This window comes from Corvus cornix, chromosome 3 (genome assembly GCF_000738735.6).
Source record: "Corvus cornix cornix isolate S_Up_H32 chromosome 3, ASM73873v5, whole genome shotgun sequence".
Classification (NCBI taxonomy): domain Eukaryota; kingdom Metazoa; phylum Chordata; class Aves; order Passeriformes; family Corvidae; genus Corvus; species Corvus cornix.
The window spans coordinates 61,201,612-61,222,737 of NC_047056.1; the positions used below are offsets into that span (position 1 = coordinate 61,201,612).

Here is a 21,126-nt window from a genome sequence, read left to right on the forward strand (position 1 = left end):
TCTTTCTCCGTAGTCCCAGACGCAACCACGAAATTTGTTGTGCGCAGTTTCAAACGGGCGGAGAGGGGTGGACCAGAAGGAGAAGTCTGTGGGAGGAGAGTTGGGATGGCAGGTTTTCGGTTTCACAGCTAAGCAGCGGTCCCGGCAGCCCGTGCCGGGGGGAGAGCTCGGCGGAGCGCCGGGATGCGGGGGGATGAGGCGGGATGCGGGGGGATGCGGGCGGGATGAGGCGGGATGAGGCGGGACGAGGAAGAATGCGGCGGGATGAGGCGGGACGAGGAGGGATGAGGCGGGATGAGGCGGGATGAGGCGGGACGAGGAGGGATGAGGCGGGACGAGGAAGAATGCGGCGGGATGAGGCGGGACGAGGAGGGATGAGGCGGGATGCGGAGCCCCCTAGCGGTGCCCGTCTCCCGCTTCCATGCTTATTCCTTTTTGCCTGGATATCATTCACTGCCCCAGCTCCCAAACTGCGCGTCGGGCAGGGTGCGGTGCCGGTGGTTTCTCCAAGACCATTCGTCTTGGTACATTATTTTCTTTTATTTTTGTCGAAATGGATCTGGCTGGGACATGACTTTCTGCTCTGGTTTGTTTTGGTTTTAAATCCAAATGTTCTTATTCAAACTCTGGAGAGGGCTTAACTGATCTTGTCCCTACTATTAGGAAAACGTAAGAGTTTAAATACAGTGTTAGAACCCTTAGAGTGTGCTTACAGTAGCATTAGCCTACAATCGAGAATGATTTTATTTATTATTTCCCCCTTTTTAACCTCTGGGAAAAGAAGCAGGAGCAACCTGGTCTCGTGGAAGGTGTCCCTGCCCATGACAGTGGGGGTGGAACTAGATGATCTTTAAGGTCTTTTCCATCCCAAACCATTCTATGATTCTATGATAAAACCCAGACTACTGACAATAAAAATCAAATTAATTGTGATATTTTTTGTATGTACAGAAAGTACCTTGTGAGGAAGAAAATTATTAAGCACTTGAATCTGGATCACAAAATTTAATTTGGTCTTGTGTTTTTTCTCTTTTAAGCAGAGAATAACTCACAAATGAATACAATTTGTTTCTGTCTTTGAAACCATATAACCTTGACCCCTTCTTTGTCAAAATAGTTAATCTTCAGTTTATAGTATCTTATGAGTCCTGCAGGCAAATAATAATTCTCCAAAGAACTCTCGTTCTGTATATTAATAAGGCTAAATGAGGATCCTCCTTATTGCCCATGGCCTTTCTGAAGTATCTTCTAACAAGCTCTTCTCCTTTTCCACACTCCAGTGGACCGTGGAAAATGAAGACTTGATATCATGTACTGGAATCAGTGCAATGGGGAAGACGGTTAAAATTCTTAGCTACAAGATCATAGACCCTTGTCAGTACCCTTTGCTATGGGTACACTGTGTCCTTGTAAAAATTACCTTGATGTGCAAGGTAAGTTGGCTTGCCAATAGATCATTCAAGAAGGCTACCTTGGGACACAAGTGAATAATAATCCAAAGGTAATTGTTTCTTTTCAAGTGAAATAAATCAATCCTAATTGTCTACCATAATAATACAGATTTTGAGATGTGTCAGCAGTTCCCATATGTGTGTTCCCATTATTCAAATTTGTGTTTCCCACCTATTAGGTAAGAGCACGCATTCAGATTTCTAGTCATACAGTAGGTGAAATATATTCTCATAGAATCACAGAATGCTTTGGAAGTAGCTTTAAAGATCATCTAGTTCCAACCCCCTGCCATGGGCAGGGACACCTACCCTTGAACCATGCTGCTCAAACCCCATTCCAACCTGGCCTTGAACACTTCCAGGGATGGAGCACCCACAACTTTCCTGGGTAACCTGTGCCAGTGCCTCACCACCCTCACAGGAAATAATTTCTTCCTAATATCTAATCTAAACCTACTCACTGTCAGTTTAAAACCATTCCCCCTGTCCTATCACTTCACTACCTGATAAAGAGCCCTTCCTCATCTTTACTGTAAGCTCCCTTTGAGTACTGGAAGGCTGCCAGAAGGTCTCCCCAGAGCCTTCTCTTTTCCGGGCTGAACAACCCCAGTTCTCTCAGTCTGTTTTCATAGGAAAGGTGATCCAGATCATGTTTGCGGCCCTCCTCTGGACCTGCTCCAGCAGATCCACGTTCTTCTTATGTTGGGGGCCCCAGAGCTAGGTGCAGTACTCTGGGTGGGGTTCTGCCAGATGGGAATAGAAGGGGGATCCCCTGATGATGAGCATTGGTGCAAATCTGACCAATGTAGTTACTCCAGAATGTACTCCAGTGTATGCTCTTGCAATTCAGAAAGTAATTCACATCTGTGTCTCAGGATGGTCTAAGGCTCTGAATGTGATAGCATTTACTCTGGCTGATACTACATGGGAAACAAAATCTGACATTCTTTTCTGATCCACTGTAGTTCCAAACTGTCCCTGCAGAAAGTCATGCAAAATGAATGTGGGCGCAAAATTATGTAGGTAGGTTGTAATTCTGTAGGTACAGAAGCTCATTAAGTCTTCTCTATAAATCAGCAACTATGAATACTGATATGTCTCTCTCTACCACTCCCTCTCACAATTTCCTTAAAATATTCTGCAAAATATTTTAAACTTCATCCAGCCTGGTTTAGGCTTCCCAGTGAATACAGTGCTGTGTGATGCTCTTGCAGAACTGTCGTATGCAGCTTGTGGGGATAAATTGACTTTTTTGTCTGTGTTTGGACAGTGAAATCATTCATCACACTTTCAATCTATGTATACACCTTTTTCTTCTGGTGGAAAGGTGCATGCAGCAATTAAGCATTTTAGAGATAAATATACCCATGCAGTATATGCCAAAGCAAAAAATGTGTATCCAGAGCTTTGGCTTGGTTTCCTGATGGTTGTAAAGATTGCCACTCCAAGCTGTCTTTAAAAACTGCAGTAAAAGGTTTATGATCTGTATCTACTAGCATGGGTGACTTGTAATAATGTACTCCAAAGGTGTCATGCCATGTCCGGCACTGATTGCTCCAGCAAATGAGTACTCCTCTTCACTAGAGTCATTTGTAATCACATAACAGCTTGACTTTCAGTCTGGAAAAGCATCATTTTGTCGGATTGGTTTATGCCACTACATCTCTCACTGCATTTTCAGAGACTATGACAGCTGTTGGTTTCATATTTACTCCCACATTTTTCTGTACTTTAAACAAATGTTGTTTCCTTCTTTACTCTGAATGTTCTAGATGCTGTTGAGGCATTCTTTCCTTTAAAAAAATGCAACCAAACAATAATGTGAATTATGAACACACGTATTATTTTCTTTTTTTGTAACCAGATTTAAAAGCCTTTCTTCTTACTTGCGCTTCGCTTCTCTTTCTTCTGTTCTATCTCAGTGGCTACAACAATTTTGCTGGGCACCTCCAGAGTTGATGGGGGGTTTATGTTGTTTGTTTGTTTGTTTGTTTGTTTGTTTTGTGGTTTTGTTGTTGTTGGGTTTTGTGGGAGATTTTTGTGGGTTTTTTGGTTGGTTGGTTGGGGTTTTTGGGGTTTTAATTTATATGTTTTTTTTAAGAACTTCCCTGTTATTTTATGGGCATTTTGAGTAGTTGTGACCAACTACTGCTGTCTGAAGCATGTGTGGAATAGGGATTGCCTTCAGTATTTTTGGGTTTTATCTTGCAAAGGAGTAGGAATTTCCAGAGTCAGTATATCATGAGTTATAATTTGACGCTTGTAAGGGGAAAGATTAAAGACCAGAAACTCTTCTACCTAAAGAAAAGGAGACTCAAGAAAAGGAGTAAAAATCTGAATGATGGAAGAAAATTGATGGGGAGGGATTAGAGCAGCAGCATGAAATTATGAGTTACGGCAGTAAAAAGAAACTTCACAACCCAAAGTAAATTTCAGTGCAGAAATAAACTCTGGAACTCCTTGCCACATGATATGGATAACAGAAATGTAAATGAGTTTTTAAAAAAATTAGACACAGTAATGAAAAAAAATATTCACATGGATACAATTGTTCATAGCCCAAATTTTTTGAGTCAGAGGAGAGCACAGATTGGAACTGTGAGAAGAGGATAAGAGCAGACATTTATATTGCAGGGGAAATGGGCATTTTGGGAAGAGGTTTTGTGCAACTGTGGCTGTAGATAGGAAAAGCATTACTGTTTGTCCATTGCCACTCATAAGAATGAGAACTATTGTCAGATTTCACTGTTCCTGAAGCAGACAAGCAGAGGGAAGCCTTGCTTGCAGAAGAGAGCTGACATACACACACAGAGATGCAGTGCATTAAACTCCTCAGATACTCAAGGGAAACAAATTCAAACTGCTTGCTCTGATCCTCAGTTTGCTACTGCAATGTTTTCAGTACCTGTACCTTCGGCAAACACTGCACTCATTTACAGCTTCTGCTGAATTCTGAAACTTCTGTTCTTACTAAAGTGATGCATCTCCAGCCCTTTAGTTCTCACCTTACCTCTCACACTTTTTTGTATTTATCCTGTTTGACATAACACCTCCTATTTCCTGAGAGGGACTGTGCACACATGGACTCATTTACCTTTACGGCTTTGTGATCTGACTCCTGAGTTGTTCCTGGACCACAAGCTAACCTGAAGACGTAATGGGCAATTCTTAGCCACTGCTGTAAAATTTTTAGGTCATGCGCCTGTAGCTGTTGGTTTTATTTTCCAGATGCTGAGATTTGGGGTTTCCCCTGAGTAGTCTAACAAATGACTGCAGCCCAGATTATGAGGTTTTAATTGAATTAGTGTTTTTTCTGGCAGTAACTATTGAAAATCATGGCTGATATCCTGACTTCTTTAAATTAGTGGAATAATGACTCTGCCTAGATAGAAATTCTGTGCTGCCAAGTATTTGAAAGACAACTGTAAGACTTCACTGTTATAGTTTTAAAAAAGCAACTTATCTTTGTTGGTCTCCAGTATAATTGTTACCTATAGTGCTATTAAGGATGTTAAAACACTACCAGATTTCAGCATAAAGTGATGTGACATTAATTTTCTGTAATCCTATTTGTTTTTCAATGTTTGCATTTTGCATATTTTAATTTGCTTGCAAGGTGCCCCAGGTAACTATTTTTCACAGTGTGTGATTTTGCTGATGAATTATAAGATTAGCACAAAATCCAACTACATTTTTCTTAATGAGGGGATCTTTCTATTTTGATACCAAGCCCTGTTTTTAATTAGTTAAGGCAATGCAAAATAAATAAACTCAACATACTCATACATTATATTGATTGTGAGTATTAATAGGGTAAATAAGGAGCTGACTAGAAAATAAGAGATTTCATGTTTTATTAAAAAAAACCCAACTTTTTTTAATATCTACTATTTAAATTAAAGTTCCATTCTTCCCTGAAAGTTGACCATTAAGTGAAAGCTTTCTATGTGCTAAGTATGCCAAACAGCTGGAACACAGGTATAATCTGCCTGTGAATAATAAATCTACCCTACCCTTCCCAAGACCTTTAATTTGTGATAAACAGGTATGAATGATACCAAGGATGGGACTAATTTAGTGACAGCTCTGAAACATGGTTATTTAGCCATTTATTTTCCCCAAGCCAAAAGTGGACATTTCCCAATAACTGCCTAAAAAGTGAGTGTTCATATAATTGGGGCAGTCTGGCAACAAAGAGGTGGGGTATACATGCATGTTTAGGTCCAGAGGATCAAGAAAAGGAGATGAAAGAAAGGCCATGATGTGCTTGTGAAAGAAAGTTAAAGATCCTGCAGCCTCAGTGTACGTATTCCACAACACACTGAGCCTAGTCCTAGTTTGAACAGTGCCTTTTCCATTGGGTTAACTCCCTGCTGTGAAGAATTTCTTCTGACTTTTCTGTCCTCTTTGCAAAATATTTCTTAGCTGTATTTCTTTTTTACAGGTCCCTGAGTTTTTTGTGAATTACATCATGGCTTAAAACTTTGCTGGGGCTCAGAGGCTCTCTTTCAACCAAGGAAAGAATTACCCAGCATTGCATGACCTGTAGACCGCAAACATGCTTTGAATACTGTAACTCAACTGACCCCTGTATCTTGAGCTTGCACAGGGTTTTTTTAGAAAAAGGAGAAAAATACTACAGATTCCTCTAACTGGAAAATAAGGGTATTCCACTTGTGTAATGCTGTGACCCACACACTGGGGAAAATCATCCCTACATTTTATGGATTTCATCCTCATCTTTTTCCTTAATATACTCTTCCAAATTTTCTATTTCAATTACCAGTGACTTCTTTTGTTGCTAGCTGATATATTTTTTCAAAAAGGGCAAATTGTCATAAAATGTGGGCTCGTGTTGTGCTTTCGCAAATTGTGGGTTGATTCTGAAAAGATCAGATTCTATTACTGTGTAGCTACTGTCAGATTTACCAACATGACCTTATCTCTTTGAATAGGGTGGGCTTTGTCATAGCTAAGGAAAAAATCTGCATTTGATTTTGAATGGAAAATCTATACTGATTATTTCTTAAAATATATAACCCGGTATAATGATTGCAATTGGTCTGTACCTACACTGCAGCTACTGTAGAGCTTCACCAAAGATATATTTTTGACACTTTTAATTGACTGTTACTTACACAGCTAAAATATACATATTTGACTGAAAGTATTTGTGACATAAATACCTTAGAATTAAAAATAAAGCAACATAATTATGGAAAGGTGTTTATGAAGCTTGAATTTCAAGGGATGCAAGTATTGCAGCCATATAACATACTTTTTCCAATGTAATAAAATTATAATTAATAACTCCATAATTGTCAGTTCCCATCATCTAACTATACTATGCTATGAATGTTACTGGGTAAGTGTAATTGAAATGTCAGACTTTATATGAATTTGTGATGTAATATATAACAGAACACATTAAATGAAGAATCGATACAATAAAAATAGTTAATCAGAAAGTAATCTGAATCAACCAAAAAGGGATTCATAAATCTCCTTTGCTTGTGTGACTCCATATAGCCAAAAATAAAAAGGAAAAGAAAGACTGGAAATGTGTTTTAGAGGTAATCTCTTCACCTAGAGTGCCTCCTGGTCATGTTATTTTGTGATGTACATGCCTGAAAGACAAGCTGTGTGGTAAATGTCATTGTTGATTTTGACAAACAGAAAGATCTGTAGTTAAAACTCACAGAAATAAGCCAAAGAATGTTGCTCTTGCATGTCACATCAGTTTGGAATAAGAATTTACATGGAAAGTTAATGTGCTGTTCTATGTAATTTCAGAATTTCTGCATAGACACCACCAAGAAATTGTGCTCAGACCAAGCTGCTGATGTTTTGGAATTGCAAGTTAGTTGTCAAAATGATTTGGTGCATCGTGAGAATCAGAAGGACATGACTGGGAAAGCTACACTGGTGGAAACCACTGTGATTAAAGGTCAGTTAAGCTTTATGGTTTGAGCTATTAACATAACAAAGCTTAACCCCAGCCCTGATGAAAACTTGACATACAGGAGTATCTTGTGTGATTTCACTTGGAATCTGTGGCTTAGTCAAAAAGGAATGAAAAGTGAACCTTTCTGTTCTTCCTGTATAAATGCAGTAAGGCAAATTCATCCAAGCTCTCAGCAGCAGCATGGTTATTAAACTCTGTTTGACACTGCAGCATGAATATTCAGTGGTTTTTAGGAACAGACGATTGGGAAACATGTGCCTTCCTTTTGCTTTAGAGTGATGCTTACACATAATCTCTTATTAAAAAAATACCAATCCCAAAATGTTTTAAGATGAGAATGCCATTTACATTACAGATATGGAGATGTCTTCGACTCATATTTTTGTATTTTGAAGAAAAAAATAGTTCTGAGCAGATTACTTGACTGATAATTGTTTTTAAAGTCTCCATTTGTTTGTGTTTCCCTTAATTTTGATAGATGGGTAGTTTTTCTACTTATCTTCCAAGTTTTTCCTTTTTTAGAAATGAACAGTACTGAAGTTGAAAAGCTAGATGATAAGAGGGCAAATCCAAACTCCATTTATGCTATATATTTCAACTTTGCAATTAATATATTAAAAAATTATTTCATTAATCTCTCAGTCACAGGTTATATTTGAAATATGAACACATCATATTAATTACAACACTGGAACATTTGGAAGACTAAACCACAAATATTCATCCTCACATCATTTGTTAACTGATAATTGATATCAATAGAAGAACTTCCTACAAAGTTTCTTTTTTTTTATCTTGTCATTCAGTGTGTAAGACACTTTAAAAGGATTGTTTATTTGAAACTATGTGTATTGAAACTTCTAAAAGCAACATAAACCACTTCTGTGGAGAAGAATTACAGTGTCGTGTTGAATACTCATTAATCCTTATTGCTGTGGAAATTGATTATTTGGGGACTAATTATTGAAAGTGATGTGGTTTAACCCCAGTCAGCAACCAAGCCTCAGACAGCTGCTTGTTCACTCCCCCACCAGCAGGATTAGGGAGAGAATTGGAAGGGCAAAAGCCAGAAACATTGTGGGTTGAGATAAAGACAGGGAAAACAAAATCCACTCCTACAAGCAAAGCAAAACAAGGAATTAATTCACTGCTTCCCATGGGCAGGCAGGTGTTCAGCCATCTCCAGGACAGCAGGGCCCTATCACGTGTAATGGTGATTTGGGAAGACAAATTCCATCAATCCAAATGCCCCCCCTTTCCTCCTTCTATGCTTTTAGTCAATTGGGGTCGCCTGTCCTGGCTGTGTCTCCTCCCAGCCTCCAGTGCACGTCCAGCTTCCTTTGCCAGCCATGGCAGTATGAGAAGCAGAAGAGGCTTTGGCTCTGTGCAAGCCCTGCTCAGCAATAACAAAAATATCTCTATATCAACCCTGTCTTCAGCACAAATCCAAACCAGCCCTGTACTAGTCACTGTGAATACAATTAATTCTGCCCCAGCAAAAACCAGCATGGTATTTTGGTATTAGGAAGCTTTGAAATAAAATCCTAAATTTGTTATTTTTTAGCTTTGAAAAATCTCTTTTCAGGCTCTGTTTTGTCACTGTTTAATGATTTGATTAGATTTTATAGGGGTAAATAGTGAAGCTTACATGTTGGCAGCTACAAAGGACAGTATCAGTTTAAACCCCACAAAAAAAAAGAAGTACCAACATAGGTTAATGGGGTACTAATTTTTGTCAAGGGCACTTCCTGTAAATCACTGAGGCTTGACTTTAAAAACCATTGTCCATGCTACAGGGATTAATTAGATCACTTGCATGGGTTAGTCTCTGTGGCGTGAGGCAGACATGGGAAGCAGGGGGAACAAACTTGAAGGAAACATGACCAGAGCTTCTTTGATGGACAAGGCAGACCTAAAGCTTATGCTGAGCACTGGCTTATTCACAAGAACAGAAGTCCATGCTTGAGGAGGTGCTTAACTTTGTTGGCCTATACTATTCATAGACAGACAAAGTCATCCAGGCTAAAGTCTCATAATGCCTTTATGGTGAAGAATCTTCAAATATTTTTCTGAACACAGCTGCTCAGTTTGTGTAGCAAGAAGTGATGCCATACAGTCACTTCCTGTGCCTTTTACGGGAACTGTACAGTAGTTTCTAAACTGAGATCTGTTGGCTGAGAAAAGAAGTATGGAGCCACTGTTACTGAGGCTTCAGCTCAATAACAGGACTGGGAGGTCACTTAGTCTTTCCATTTTCCTATTGTGAGAGTATTTGTTACTGCTCGTGTTTCTTTTGTACCTGGGCACCACTGAGAAATGTCTGTCTCCATCTTCTTCATATCTTCCCATCAGGTATTGATACCCAGTGATAAGATCTCCCTGACCTGTCTCTTGACCAGGTTGAAGAGTCACAGCCCTCTCAGCCTCCCCTTCTATTTCAGATGCTGTTTCAGGCACTTGATCACATTCATGACCCTCTGCTGGACTTGCTCCAGAACATCCATGTCTCTCTTGTACAGGGAGCCAGCACTCCAGGTGTGCTCTCACCAGTACTGATCAGGGGCACAAGGACCTCTGCTGGCACCACTATGCCTAATGGAGCCCAGAATGTTGTTGGACTACCCTGCCACAAGGACACATTGCTGGTGCATGGTCAGCTTGTCTTCCAGGGCCCCAGTGTCTTTCTCAGAAAAGCTGCTTTCCAGTTATTCAGCCTCTGCCTGTGTTGGTGCATGGGGTTATTCTTTCCCAGGTGCAGGGCCTTGCATTTTCCTTCACTGAACTTCATGAATGTCCTCTCTGCCCAGTTCTCCAGCCTGTTCAGGTCCCTTTGATGGCAGCACAACCTTCTCAGCTGCTTCTCCCAATGCAAACTTACTAAGGGGAGCTCGTTCCCATCGACTGTTCTGTTAATGAATCACCATGTCTGTTGCAGACACCCAAACATCACTCATGTTGGTCTCTCCGTTAAATCCTGACCCAGAAAACTCTCAGAGGTCTCTTCAGCTGTCCCTAGGCAAAGGGCTGACTCTGTTACCATGGTACCAGCAAAATTTCTTCCTTCTCTTTCACTCTGCTTGCTAGCTCATGCAGTTTGTGGTTCTGGACACCAGAAAACAGACTTGGACTTTTTGCAACAGTTCCTGATTTGGACCTTCTTCTGAATATGTTTCAACACCATGGTGAAATGATGCAATATTGCTGACTGTCTCATCTGCTCTGCTGGAAGTCTGTCTGCCTTCTCTCTCTTTATTCACTCAGAGATAGTAGCATGAGTCTTTTGTCCACCGCATTAAGCCTTATTTATAAAACATTGATAAACCTTTTTCAGAATCTCAAAAAGTGCTTGATTTTTATTGCAATTTCTCAGTTTCTAGCACAACTCTTGTTTTTCTTAGCCAATTCTTCATTTGTTTTTAATTCCAAAACAATCTAATTGAGAAAAACACTTTTTCTAGGGACTAATTCAATTTTGAAAATATCTTTTCTTAATTCTTCTTACTCTATTTCCTTTGGCCCTCATTGCATCAAGATCCTACTGTTTGCTGTAACAACCCTTCTGAGAAAGCAGAGTTTATTTTTCTCCTAGTTGAGACTCACATGTCAGTAGTCAGTGTAGGCTGATGACTTAACTCCTCCTGCTTCCAGTAGACATACTTTTTTTAAACTTTAGCTCTCAATTAGGCTTATTTTCTTCCTATCTATTTCCATGAATTTATGGCTGGAGACCTGTGCTTTGCAGGTAGCTTTGGGTATATGACCAAGAGTATTAGAGGAAAGAAAATGGTGTTAGGACTGCTGAAGGCTTGCATGACCCTGGTACTGCAAGGATTCACAGCACTAACTCTTCCCACCTAGCTCAGTTCTTAGCCTGTATCTGATTCAAAAGCTCATCAATCACGTGTCTCCTGCCTCATTTCTCATGAATATTGCAATTAGTTAACTTGAAGTTCATCCTATTAACTGTATTGGCTTAGACTACTCACAGAACACCAGATAAAGAATAGATTTTGTTACTGAGGATTCCAAACAAACTCCTAGTAGCTCTCTTTAGTATGCACATAGAAAATCACAGACTAGTATCATAATGATCCTTCTTTTGCAAGACTAGGGAATTGCTTCTTGTTTAATTGCCTTGGAGTATATCCCTTTACCAACTCTGTCCAAATTGGAGTGTAGTATGAGTTTGAGCTAGGCAGATGTAACCTAGTCCAAAGAACAGTGATGGATTGTACCCTGACATACCCTAATGAATGTTAAAGGTTTTTCTGAAAGTTCTGTGTTAGTATAGTCCAAAATTATTTGGCTTGATTAAAAGATAACTGCAGAATTTTACAGGAGATTGGATTAGATTGGATAACAGTTCTTCCTGGCCAGCCAAGGAATCCCCATGAGTCCACTGCTGCGGGCATCAAGCTTGCCTGTTCCAGAGGGTGTACTCTGCTCTGCTAATTCACAAGATAATGGATTAGAAAATATGTCAAGACTAATAACACAGACACACTCCTGTGGGTTTTGAGTGGGAGGAAATGCACCATTCACTGACTAATCTTTAAACTTCTACTGATGAATGTTAAGGCACCCTCCAAAACACCAACCTGTTTCAAATTCCTAATAAGGATGTTGAATCTGTACTCTCAAAAACCCCTCTACTTACAGAGACAATTGCTATTTCTTACCAAAGGCCAGATAGTTCCGAAAAGAAAAGCAACGTTTTTCGCTCCATTTTAGAGCCTCTATTGTCTTTCCTTACGGAGCTCGTGTTAATAAAGATAGGATTTATTATCCTTGTTTCTAAGAAATGGAACCTTTTTCATCTGTTGCAATTAAACCTGAAGAGGCCACTAAAGATATTATCTTATTTTCTTATATTTGACTGACTTTGAATTAATTAAAATGGTAGCAATACCTTCAGGATAATAACTCTCAACAGAAATCTGCTGTATCAGTTTTCATTTATCCTTGAAATTTGTTCTAAGAGGGGGTTCTATAACATTATGTAATCTTGTTGTTCATGGCATAGGTTTCTGGAATAGTTACAATCCGCAGCAAAACAGTGTTTATGCTGATTTTGTTTATTGATGTCAGGATATTTTAGGGAAGGTATTTATATATTCTGTCTTTAGGCACTTGATTTAGGAGGCTAGTGGGCTGGAGAAAGAAAAAGAGGGATGGGCCTTCTGTTTGTACTTTAGGATGTACATATGTCTACCAAATTTTCAAAGATGGTTTAAGAAATTTCTGCCCCTGGAGCTTGCTGTCCCATTAGTAAAGACAATACATTTGACCATGGCACTGTGCTCTAAAACAAATATTAAAATGAATTAGACATAATAACCCAAAAAACTTAAAGAAAAACCTAGAATTCTGAATTATTTTGAAAAAAGAGAAAAACTGCTTTTTTTTTTGGATGACATCTCAGGGATTTTGTATTAGTGTTCTGAACTAGGTGCATGGGAATAAGCAGTATGAATTAGGAATCCTTTCCTGTAGGCATGTGAGACAACTCCCTCCAGCTTCCCCCCTCAGTTCAGCCTTTGACTAGGGCAAAACTGGTATTAGATTCTTTGGCTCCCATGGTCTTGTAATTTTCTTAAAAATAGAAAACAAAAAACTCTTTGTGTTTTTGGCTATAAACACAAAACTTATCCTTGGCTGACACATCTTCTGAGGTAAGTTTAAAAAAAGGCAAGAAAATTACTTAAAATACATGGAGATCATACTATTTCATAGGATGTGAGTACGCTCTTAGTAAATGATATTGAAATATTTTCAATCACCTTTGCCCTCAACCAAACTCTAACCTGTTTAATAGCAGGGGGAAGAAAGCATAGGCTCTGAATCCTTCTGATTTCACTGGTTTATTAGATATGACTGATTTAAATTGCAGTAATATTCAGAGGTTTCAGGCAGGAGCTTAGGTGGCTGCAAGGAGGAGGTATGACAGTGTTATGTGTAGTTAAACTAAAGGGTACTTCATGTCAGTGCCCTCTCCCACTCTCCAGCAGTGCTGCCTGGCTCTGCTCCCCCAGTCCTGTGCAGAGCAACGCTTGAACATTTCTGATGGTGCCCTGAGCCCTGCTCTGCATCCTCTTGCAGGAATTTATGATGAGGTAAGAAATATGAGATTGTTTAAAACTTGTGGAAACCATTTCTGATCTGCAAGAGCTGCTGTTACACTGGGGATTTATTTTATATGAGGCAGTAGTGAAACAGTGGAAACTAGGTCTCAAAAAGTTCAATAAAACCAGCAAGATAGACTAGAAGAAAATATGATGAAGAAAAAAATTTAAAAGGACAGTGAAAGAGGTCAACAGTTGTCTCTTTCAAGAAAATTAAGATTTTTTTTAAAACATTAAGGTTGATCTTTTCCAAACAATAGGTTAGTAGATTCCAGAAGGAGATAAATATTACCCTTACATTAAATGCAACTCTACAGTTTACGTAAAATATTTTGATCATGGCACTTAACAGTTTTTGAAGATATGCTACATCATGAAATAATGGTTGATGGATATCAGCTCAAGGAATAGTCCATTAGTTTTATGGGCTCTAATTCTTCTATCACTGATTGGCTTTCAGCAGCACTCCCTAAGGAATTAGTTCTCATTAGCACTGGGGAACATCAGAACCAGTCTCACAGCTAATAAAATGCTGCTGTTCATAAAAATGCTTTTGTTTATGCATATACCTTCAGTTCTGTGCATTTTCACTAAGTGATGTGCAGAAATAAGGATGTGGCTCTACCATGTTGAGCTCATAATATTGTTATGCAGAATATTTCACAGCTACTTTTTTTGAGTTAGGCATAAATAAACAATAAATGCTGTGTGGTTGAGTGTTAATTTATGCAGCTTTAAAACTGATCTGAAATATTTACCAAAGCTATAAACCTGTGTTATGATCACACAGACAGAGGTATTTAGGTGTACAGCCTTGTATGTACATGAGTTGGGCCCTCCAGCAGTTGTTTCATTCAAGCAAGGGTCTCGATGGGTTGGGTCTCTTCTGTTGCCTACCTTTTGAAGAAGGGCAAAATGAAGAGTTATGACAAACATTTCTGACCTTGAAATTTGTGAAAAACAGCAAGTATATTCCGAGAAAAAGCCAACATATCTTACTCACTCAAGGATACTAGTGAAATTAATGGAAATTTTTAGTCTGTAGAGCACTATCCTTCCACTATAAAGGCAAATATAATTATACAAATTGTTCCAGGAAGAGCAGAATTAATGAAATTTGGTTTAATAAGTATTTAGGCCTGTTGTCCCCTACTGCTCCTCTCTGCCTTTCCTGATAATAACCAAAACTCTCCTTGTGATGTTCCTGTCAAAAGAAAAAGAGCAGGTCTGGAGCTATGTGTGTGTTGAGTGGCCAACAAATATGCACACACTGATTTATGCTGCTGTCTGCTGCCAAATGGAGTGGATAACAGCTGTGTTCTGCATGCTTCTCTTTCAATAGAGGAACTAATTCAACTCCAGCTTTTGTAACCACGGTGAGACTTCTGTCCCCTTTTCAAATCTGACTGAAATTGGCAGAAATAAACTTGTAAAAGTACTGAAAAGATTGATGGATGGATGGACAGCACGATGACATAAGCATTATTTTCTTGGCAGGCTGAGATGGCCTATCCTATTCGGGAATTCAATGTTGAGGCTAATAGATTTTTTTTTCAAATAGGGAAGAAAATTGCATTGATTTCAATGTTCAGAATTCCCCTGGGATTTTTCAGCTTGTCTCATTCATTACTTAATGCTTTACTGAAGTGTATATATATACATTTCAAAAGGCACCCTGAACAGGTTTGGGACTGAGGACAGCTGTGATTTAGTCGGGCCTGATGACATCAACATTCTTTCTCCTTGAGCTGTCTTGCTTAGAAGCATATCATTTTGTTTACATGTGTTTGGGAAAGAAGAAAACCTGGCTATGCCATCCATGAGCAATCTGTACCTTATATCCCTATTAGCAAGTCTAAAGTGCACAAACAATATTTCCCTTGCTGAATCACGGGGATTAGCTTATTCTTGCAGTGCCTGTTTTATTCATTAGTTTACTTTTACTGATATCAAGCACAGCCAAATTGCAAATGAACTACAAACCAGGAAATGTTTATTAACAAGATAGTGGCCACATGTGCAAGTGAGACCTTCAATGCATTTCTAATCATATCCTTGGGGTTTTGGTTTTGCTTTTTTTTTTCCTTTTGATGCTCAGATCTGGAAATACTTTGCTAATTCAGTAGTGGGGGACTTGTGGGTATGTGGGTTTAGGATAGACTCTACACTGGTGTGATCAGACAGATACTTGATTAACTTAATATTTATTTCCAGCCTTAGAAAACCTATAAAGGAAAGGATCACACCCTCACAAAGAAATTATTACTACCCAGTTTTCAGGGAGAGACACCTCAGTCATGGAGAGCCTTAGGAGGAACACAAGTGGGATTTGGAGACTGCAGAGAAATGATAGAATTATTCTCTTGGTGAAGGGGCATGTGGTGGTTGCAATAGTAAGTCTGGGAGGATTCTTTTTTGAGAAATTTGGCCTCATAAAGAAGAACCTTTTTGACAAACATGGCTTGCTGGGAGGTCAGAGAGTACACTGTAGTAGGTTGTTTCAAGTTGTGTCCTAGAAAATTAATCAACCAGGAACAGCTGTACCCACAGCAGTGTTTCACACTGGTTTGCAATTTCAGGTGAAAGTTTTGGCTTTAAAAACACAGTATCTTCTTAGCTCCATTACCTATGAGCCTTCCTGATAAACTCTAAGGGTGATTTGCTCTTGGCAGGGAACTTGTGATGATATCACTACCATCATCTCAGGTCTAGCTGATCCTATTGTGACCTGGCTCTTGCCCACCACAGGCTGGGCTAAGGGATGGGGCAGCTCTGAAGCGGTGAAACGGGGCGCTCACTGAACAATCCTTTTGGGGTTCAGTTCCATGAGACCAATGGTCCTATGTGTCTTGCAGAGCTTCCTCTAACCTCAGGGAAGTGGTGAACCACCCAAGGAGGGGAGGAGACCCTGGGGCCTCTTGGCAGCAGCCTGAGTCATGGTGAGATCTAAAGTGAAGATGTTACTGTGCCCAGATGCAGAGCAGAGCCTGCCCCAGCTCTTGAGCTGCTAAGAGGCCTCCAGTGAGGGTGTCTGCTCTTGTGGGAAAACACTGCTGCTTTCTGAAAGGTTTGTCCTCAGTGCTGCTTCAGGCTAGTCTAGGTGGATGTAAAGAAATGCACTTCAAAAATTTTTCATTTTAACCTCATGTCATTCTCAAGTCTGTGTCTCTGTTATATCACCTTTTAAAGTAGAAGCAACTGGAGGTTCTGAGTCTAGGAAATCCCAAGGTAACACCATGATTTCCTAACTGCAGGGGCTCCTCTTGTCAGGCAATGGAACACAAAAGCATGGGAGCACATCTGTAATAAGGATGGTACGTGCAACTCATGGCAAGTAGATTGCTCTTCTCTTGATATGGTCAGATAATTTTATCTGCCTGCTTTTATGCTGTTAGTGATTGCACCATTTAAACCTTTTAACAAACTCTGAAGTTATCCGTGCATAGACAGCAAGGAGTGGTCAACTTAGAGGTACAAGCCTGTGCAAAAACTGAAATAGGAATTCTTGAGTGAAGACTCTCTTGCAAAATGCTCAGCTCATTTTCATTCCATCACAGATACTGTTCAGGAACTTAAGTCATTTAAGATCTCTGAAAAACATAAAAGTGAGGAGAACATTAGGTTTTTTTGCTTTTATGGTTGTCTTTTTGAATTGTACTATTTTATCTTTTCCAGGACAAGGGGAGAATCTTCCATTTCCTTACAGTTAATTTTTGCTAATTTTTCAGATCTAGCAAGAAACTATGAGGCAGAAGACGAAGAAGAGCATGACTACAGCTATATTGATGAAAAGATAATTGAAAACATAAGAGAAGTATTTCATGACACCAGCATTAGAAATAAGCACGCCCTCTCCAGAGGAAGAAGGTGAGTGTAAACTATGATCACTTGTGGATGCAAACAAGTGCAGGGAGAGTGATTTTTCAGACTGGCTGGTAACCTTCACTTCCCAAAACAAGAGAGGTTTTCCCCTGGGAGCTGCTGCTGTTGCTGCAAATGTCCTGTGAGTAAGGCAGGAAAGGTTCCCCTGAGCTGCCACCCATGACCCCCAGTCACTCTTAGCTGTGTCACCTTTGTTAAAGGAGTACCTATCATTGTTCTGGGGATAGAAGTGCACAGGCATTTTCCCAGTTTGTGGCAGTTTGCTCTAAAACTATAGTACTCTGAATGCAGCCCTTTTCCTCTTTTTGAAAGTGGATGCTTTGTTGTGCATGACTAAGATTTGTTGCTTTAAAAGCTTTCAGGCATTATCTGTGTTTTCATTAAATCTGCAAGGTTCTGCTCTGGCAGTCTGCAGTGACTTTAAGTGCCAGTGAAGACGGCTTTGCTTGTAAAAATCTCTACGTCTCATTTCCAGCTAAAAACAGATGAGAATTTTTCTAGATATGAGTGAAACTGTGGTCCCAGTTCTTTTCGCTCATAGCTGAACCGTCTACGGATTTCACTTGATTCTCTTAAATTGCTTCTTTTGTGAAGAGAAACCCATGAAAACACAAAAAAAAAAGTGAAATGTTGTGTTTCAGAGATTTAAAAAAATATTTTATTATTAAATATTTTATTTTAAAATGTACTTTGTGTTTATTTTTAAATTATGTGTAGTGTTCATACTGTATTTGAGTTCAGCAACATAGTGAATCTGAAATAAGCTGTTATTTTTTCTGAAATGCTCAAACCCCTCAGAAAAATGATATCCAGGGCAGTGTGTGGATGGATAAGGCCATCTCTTCTCCTGCTCACAGACACAAAGACTCCAAAGTTACAGAAAAGACTAAAAATGAAACTAAGTAGGACATTTCACATAACAGATTGCTTCCTCAGTTCACATGCTTTTGAGGGTGGGGTCTTGCTCTATCGTGTCAAGAAGATGGGAAAGAGAGAACTGAGCTCTCTTCCGACTAAAATATCCCCTCTGACCACAGGCATTAAGGGAAAAGTGTGCTTTCAAGAAACACCAGCTTAGAGGATCAGCATCTCTTTATACTACTTACTGTTGTAACATCGGTTCCCCTGAGTCTTTATCCACCTGCCCTTTAAATTCCCTGTCAATGGAGGCAACGTTTCACTTTATTAGTGTCCTCTTGGAGGGTTCTAGCAAAACGTGAAAGAAAAGGGCCATTGCTACCTTGAGGGAGATCACTCTCTTTGGATAATCTTTGGTTTATAAGCAATGACATAAATTTTCATCCTTAATGGCTGACAGATGTATCCACTCTCTGCAATCATTAGCTAGCCAAGGAGCATGTGTCCCCTCCAGCCTGCTGGTCTCCCCCAGCTATCAGAAATCTCCATTGTGGCTTTTTTCTAGCATGTAAAGTTTCTATCAAGATTCCACAGTTGCACTTGTGAGCATTTTGAGAAATATGGATTTGACATGGGCATATGCAATTAACCTTTAATACAGGCAAAAGTCTTATAAAATACGTAGCCAGATAAAATAACCAAATTAGCTGGTTTAGGCTTATATATAGGATAATATTGCACCAAAATATGTTGTCTCTTTCACCTGTGTCAAATACCTAACATCTGATCATTATTGTTCTTGAAGAATTCCTCAGTTAACCATTTCCCACCCACAGTCTCTCCTTTCCTCAGGATATTTGTGCCATTTATTAATATCTACTTTTAATTATTTGGTATATATGACTTATCAAAATTAAGTCTATTGATCCAAATTACTTTTAAATATAATTTTTAGGAGGAAAAGTAGTTTTAATGAAATACAGAAGTAAGCCTCAGCAGTCAGGCCTACCTTAAAAAAAGCAATATTTATTATTTGCAGTGTTTCAGCAGTGTCCCCCTCAAAATCTTTCCACAATCAGGGCTGAAGCATGCCAGGATGACACTAATAAAGAGCTAGTCCTCACCCTAAGCAGGAGGCAGAAAGAAAGAACAGAGAGTTGTCTCCGGTCATTGCTATGTTAATTTTGATAGAATAAATGTGCCCAGAGGGTCAATGATGTTAACATGACCTCATCACTCCAGAACAGTAAGCAATTAAGCAAGGGACTTCACTACAGATGCCTGAGCTTGCTGTAGCAACAATCATTATTAACATATTTTAACCTTCCATTAAATATTCAAGAGAAAGTTAGAAAAAAACCCCACACCACCCTGGAAGCATTTAAAATGTGTGGCTTTCTTTTCAGCAAGACAAGTTTCTCTCCTTTTACTGCCATGAGTTGTTTCTGCTTTTTCAATGATGAAAGCCCTCAGTTTGACAGTCTTTTGGATGGTATTACAAATGTCAACAGTGGCTTTTCTTGGTGTGAGAAAATGGGAAAATAGAAGGTCCATTGCAACCACTGAATTGGAATAACTCTGGTGCTGCTGTAATGTTTCCTCCTACATCCCTGCAAACAAAAATGAGACGGAGGCATGCAGGAACAGGAACAGCAACAAAAACAAAACTTCAGCAAAACCAGAGAAGGCAGATTCTGTCTCCAGTACTGATAGCTGCGTGTAACTCGTGGCTGGAAAAGGACAGAAACAACATGGTCCAGCCACCTGGAGAGCTGAAAATGAGTACTGCTGTCAGGCTGTTCCAGGAGGTTGCTTCCTGGACTTGAACTGCGCACAAGTGCCTGAAAAGGAATGGTCTCAGCTGACTAAGCTTCTGTGCTTATTAAATAGGACACAAAAAAAGGGAAAAATAGAAAAGAGAGAGAAATGCAGCAATGAATGAAAAAGCTACACGGATATGTTTTCCTCTTCTCATTAACTCAACAGTTAAGGCAGTTTTGTTTGGACAAAGTAGTTTTCTTTATTTTCAATTTGTACCGATTTTTTTTTGAGTAATTGTATGAAACAGATTAAGCCGCAAGTTTTTTCTTTATTTTTACCTTGGTTATGCTGAGGTGCAGGTTCCCTCATATTCGAAATGTAGAGACAGTACTTCAAATGAAAATCACCCTTTCTGACCCCAGCACATGTTCATTAATCCTTTTGTACCATTTTTCTAGGACATTTCTCTGGCATTGTCATGCCACTGACCCTCTGAGCGAGCAGTTTCTTTCATAGAAAAGCCTCTGGGTGAAAGGCTGAGGCAAACTTTGTAACCTTGGGTATACTGGAGTGAGGAACCCAAATCCATGACTGTAGCTGTGTGTTCTCAGCAGTTCTGAAAGTCCTCTTCCTAATTGACTTCCAATGCCCCCTTTGGGGGGCATCATCTACCTTGCTAATTTTCATGGTTAGATAATTTTTCAGCTGCCTGCTTTTTTCACTTTTCTCTAATATGAGAAGTGAAGCTTTTTTCCAGGTTGCAATCAATGGTGATTACAGAAAGAAGAAAGAGTCGAGAGGGGGCAAATAAATAGTGCACTGCTCTAAGAGCTGCAAACCTTGGCTTTGACTCAGACAGGGCTTCAAAGAACCTGTCTCAAAGCACTGGTAGGTTCAGAGACCCTAAGGCCAGGGAGGACTACCGTGATTATCTAGATGTTCTTACTCAAACAAGCCCTACCATTCCTCCACAGGGCAGATTCAAACGTTTTTATAGTTGGCAGAGCTGGGAACACAGCCCACTGGTGATGTCTGGTACACTGGCATATTGCCATTAAATATTAATTAAATTATTAATTAACTTCGC

General features: G+C 39.5%; 1 protein-coding gene across 3 annotated transcripts in view; it reads left to right on the plus strand.

Moving 5' to 3' along the window:
- The window catches only part of THEMIS (thymocyte selection associated), an 81,070-nt gene that overhangs the window by 57,310 nt on the left and 2,634 nt on the right, over positions 1–21,126 (plus strand). For 2 of the 3 annotated variants that reach the window (XM_010402002.4, XM_019286064.3), the window contains 2 exons: positions 7,245–7,398; positions 17,267–17,405. In XM_010402002.4, coding sequence (XP_010400304.2) covers positions 7,245–7,398; positions 17,267–17,405 — 293 coding nt within the window. Of the gene's footprint in view, positions 1–7,244; positions 7,399–17,266; positions 17,410–21,126 lie in introns of those variants that run through there. The other variant, XM_039567932.1, reaches the window with a different exon arrangement.